This window comes from Stegastes partitus, unplaced genomic scaffold (genome assembly GCF_000690725.1).
Source record: "Stegastes partitus isolate 25-593 unplaced genomic scaffold, Stegastes_partitus-1.0.2 Scaffold598, whole genome shotgun sequence".
Lineage (NCBI taxonomy): Eukaryota > Metazoa > Chordata > Actinopteri > Pomacentridae > Stegastes > Stegastes partitus.
In genome coordinates this window covers 440709-443001 of record NW_007578329.1, presented here as the reverse complement: position 1 = coordinate 443001, position 2293 = coordinate 440709, and the positions used below count along the sequence as shown (strand labels likewise).

The 2293-nt window shown below is 50.8% G+C and overlaps 1 protein-coding gene across 2 annotated transcripts in view; it reads right to left on the bottom strand.

Annotated features, from left to right (window-relative positions):
* Positions 1-2293, bottom strand: part of rreb1a (ras responsive element binding protein 1a) — a 74193-nt gene that overhangs the window by 7341 nt on the left and 64559 nt on the right. For both annotated transcript variants that reach the window (XM_008289201.1, XM_008289203.1), the window contains exons 16-19: positions 2024-2185; positions 1700-1861; positions 834-937; positions 12-744 (exon numbers count right to left, since the gene is read on the bottom strand). In XM_008289201.1, the coding sequence (XP_008287423.1) occupies positions 12-744; positions 834-937; positions 1700-1861; positions 2024-2185 (1161 nt within the window). The remainder of the gene's footprint in view (positions 1-11; positions 745-833; positions 938-1699; positions 1862-2023; positions 2186-2293) is intronic.

Below are 2293 nucleotides of genomic sequence, written 5' to 3'. Positions count from 1 at the left end.
GTGTGTCGTACCTGTGTGTGACCTCATGTGCCTGGTCAGGTCCTGCAGAGACCAGAACCTTTTCCCGCAGACTTTGCAGATCTTCTTCCTCTTGTCCACTCGTCCTCCTGACGCGTCTCCTCCCTCCAGACTCTTTGGTTCTGACGCCTCCTCGTTGCTCCTCTCCTCCTTCTCCTCCTCCTCCGAGTCGCCGCTGTCTCCTCCGTCACTGTCGCCTGCCTTCGCTCCTCCCTCCTCTGCCTCCATCTCTGCCTCCTTCTCGTCTTTCTCCTCCTCAGCAGGTCTGTTCTCCATCGCCTCCTCCTTCACCGGCGAGGCCTCCTCCTCCGCCGGCGGTGGGGTCGGCGTCTCCTCGATGAGGTGCGCCCTTTCGTGGCGAGCCAGCGTGGTGGCGTATCGGAAGCTCTTCTTACAGATTCGACAGACGTGTTTGTACTCCGGCTGCTGCTTCATCGCAGGGCTGCCGGATGATGAAGAGGAGGCTGAGGAGGAGGAGGAGGAGGCGGCGGCTGGCTTCTCTTTGTCCTTCTCCTCTGGGCTCTCCGCCGCTGGTTGGGGAGCAGAGGTAGGAGGTGCAGATGAAGGTGAGGGAGAAGGAGAGGAGGAGGGTTCGGGTTGGGGGAGCTGATCTTCCTGAGCGGAGCCTGAAGAGGACGTGGAGAGCTTGAAGTCGATGAGCTTCTTGCCGAAGTTTAGGTCCAGACTCTTGTTGCTGTGGCAGTCGTCATCGTCCGTGCTCTCCACCTGGAGGAGAACATTCGTCAGCACCGGAGAACAAAACTCTGGAACGGAAACACTGGAAAAACTTAAGGCCCTCCTGCTGCTGCAGTTACCTTGCTGCTCTGTGGAGGCTGTTTTCCCGGCGCGGCGCTGCTCTCCGGCGCCCCCTGCTGGTCTGGCTGTTTGGTGGTTTCCGTCTCCTCTTGCTCTGCGTCTCCTGCGGCACAAAGCAGTCCGTCAGCATCACCAGACGACGTTTACTAAAGAGCTCTAACTCTGCCCTGCAGCTTCCTCCTCCAGCGTCTCACAGCTGCTTTCTTGTGGATGTAGAAAGTCTTTGAATTGGAACTTTGAGCCACTTTCTCATTTTGGATCATTTTGAGTCATTCTAGAAACGCTTTGAGTCACTTGTTTAAAATTCATTCTTGTCAAAGCACATGAGAGTTATTCTGGACAACTTATGTCATTGTAGACCTACGTATTGCAATGGGACAGTTTCTGAGTAATTCTGGACCAACTTTAAGCCATTTTGGACACTTCAGTCAATTTGGACATGTTTTGATCTAAGTCACGTAAAGCAAACTTGTTATTTTGGACTTTTTTTGGGGTCACTTTGGCCAATTTCTGTCATTTTGGGACAAATGTCGTCATCATCGACCCATTTAGTCATTTCAAACAATGTCAGAGTAATTCTGGGCAAGTTTTAAGTGATTATGAGTCCTTTGGGACACTTTTTGAGAACATTTTAACAGGTTATAAGCAAATGTTTTGGTAAATTTTGAGCCACTTAAGACAAATTCTTCATGGTGGACAATTGTGATGTTATTCTGTAAAAACAGGTTTGAATCATTACGGACGTATTTTCAACAAGTTTTCAGTCATATTTACAATTTCTCAGACAGAAAAATTCCCACATCTGTGATTTTTGCTTTAGACAGAAGCTACTAATTCTGAAACCATTTCTGAATATCTTCTCGACCTTGGCTTGGTTTGTGGGCGGGGCTTGGCTGTTTGTCTTCATCGGGGGCGGGGCTATCTGCGGCAGGGGCGAGGCCTGAGTCTGCGTCTGCGTCTGTCTCCATGGCGATGCTGCTGAGGTCTTGTGCTTCTGATGCGACCTGCTCCGTCTCCGACTGGCTTCCTGTGAGACACAGTTAATACACAAACAGAATGATCAATACGAGAAACTAATTAAAAACGTAAATGACACGTTTCTTACAGGACTCTGTGTTATCATGTGTAAGGACACTCGGTACACGTTGGACATGTCGATTCAGCTTTTGTAAAATAAATGTTTTCTGACCGGCGCTCTCGTGGGAACCCTCGTCGCCCTCTTTCTTCACGATGGCGCCGTTGCGTCGCAGCGTCCTGTGAGTGACGCCATGTTTCCTCAGCAGGTGGCGCTCACAGTTGGATTTGGTGGAGAAAAAGGCGTCGCAGCGCGGACACGGAAACGGCTTCTGACCTGCAGGACAAAAGACGGATTCAGATTTCTGCAGCGTCGCCCAGAAACACACTGCAGCTGTTTGTTGGTGTGTGTTACCTGAGCAGGTGTGTGTTACCTGAGCAGGTG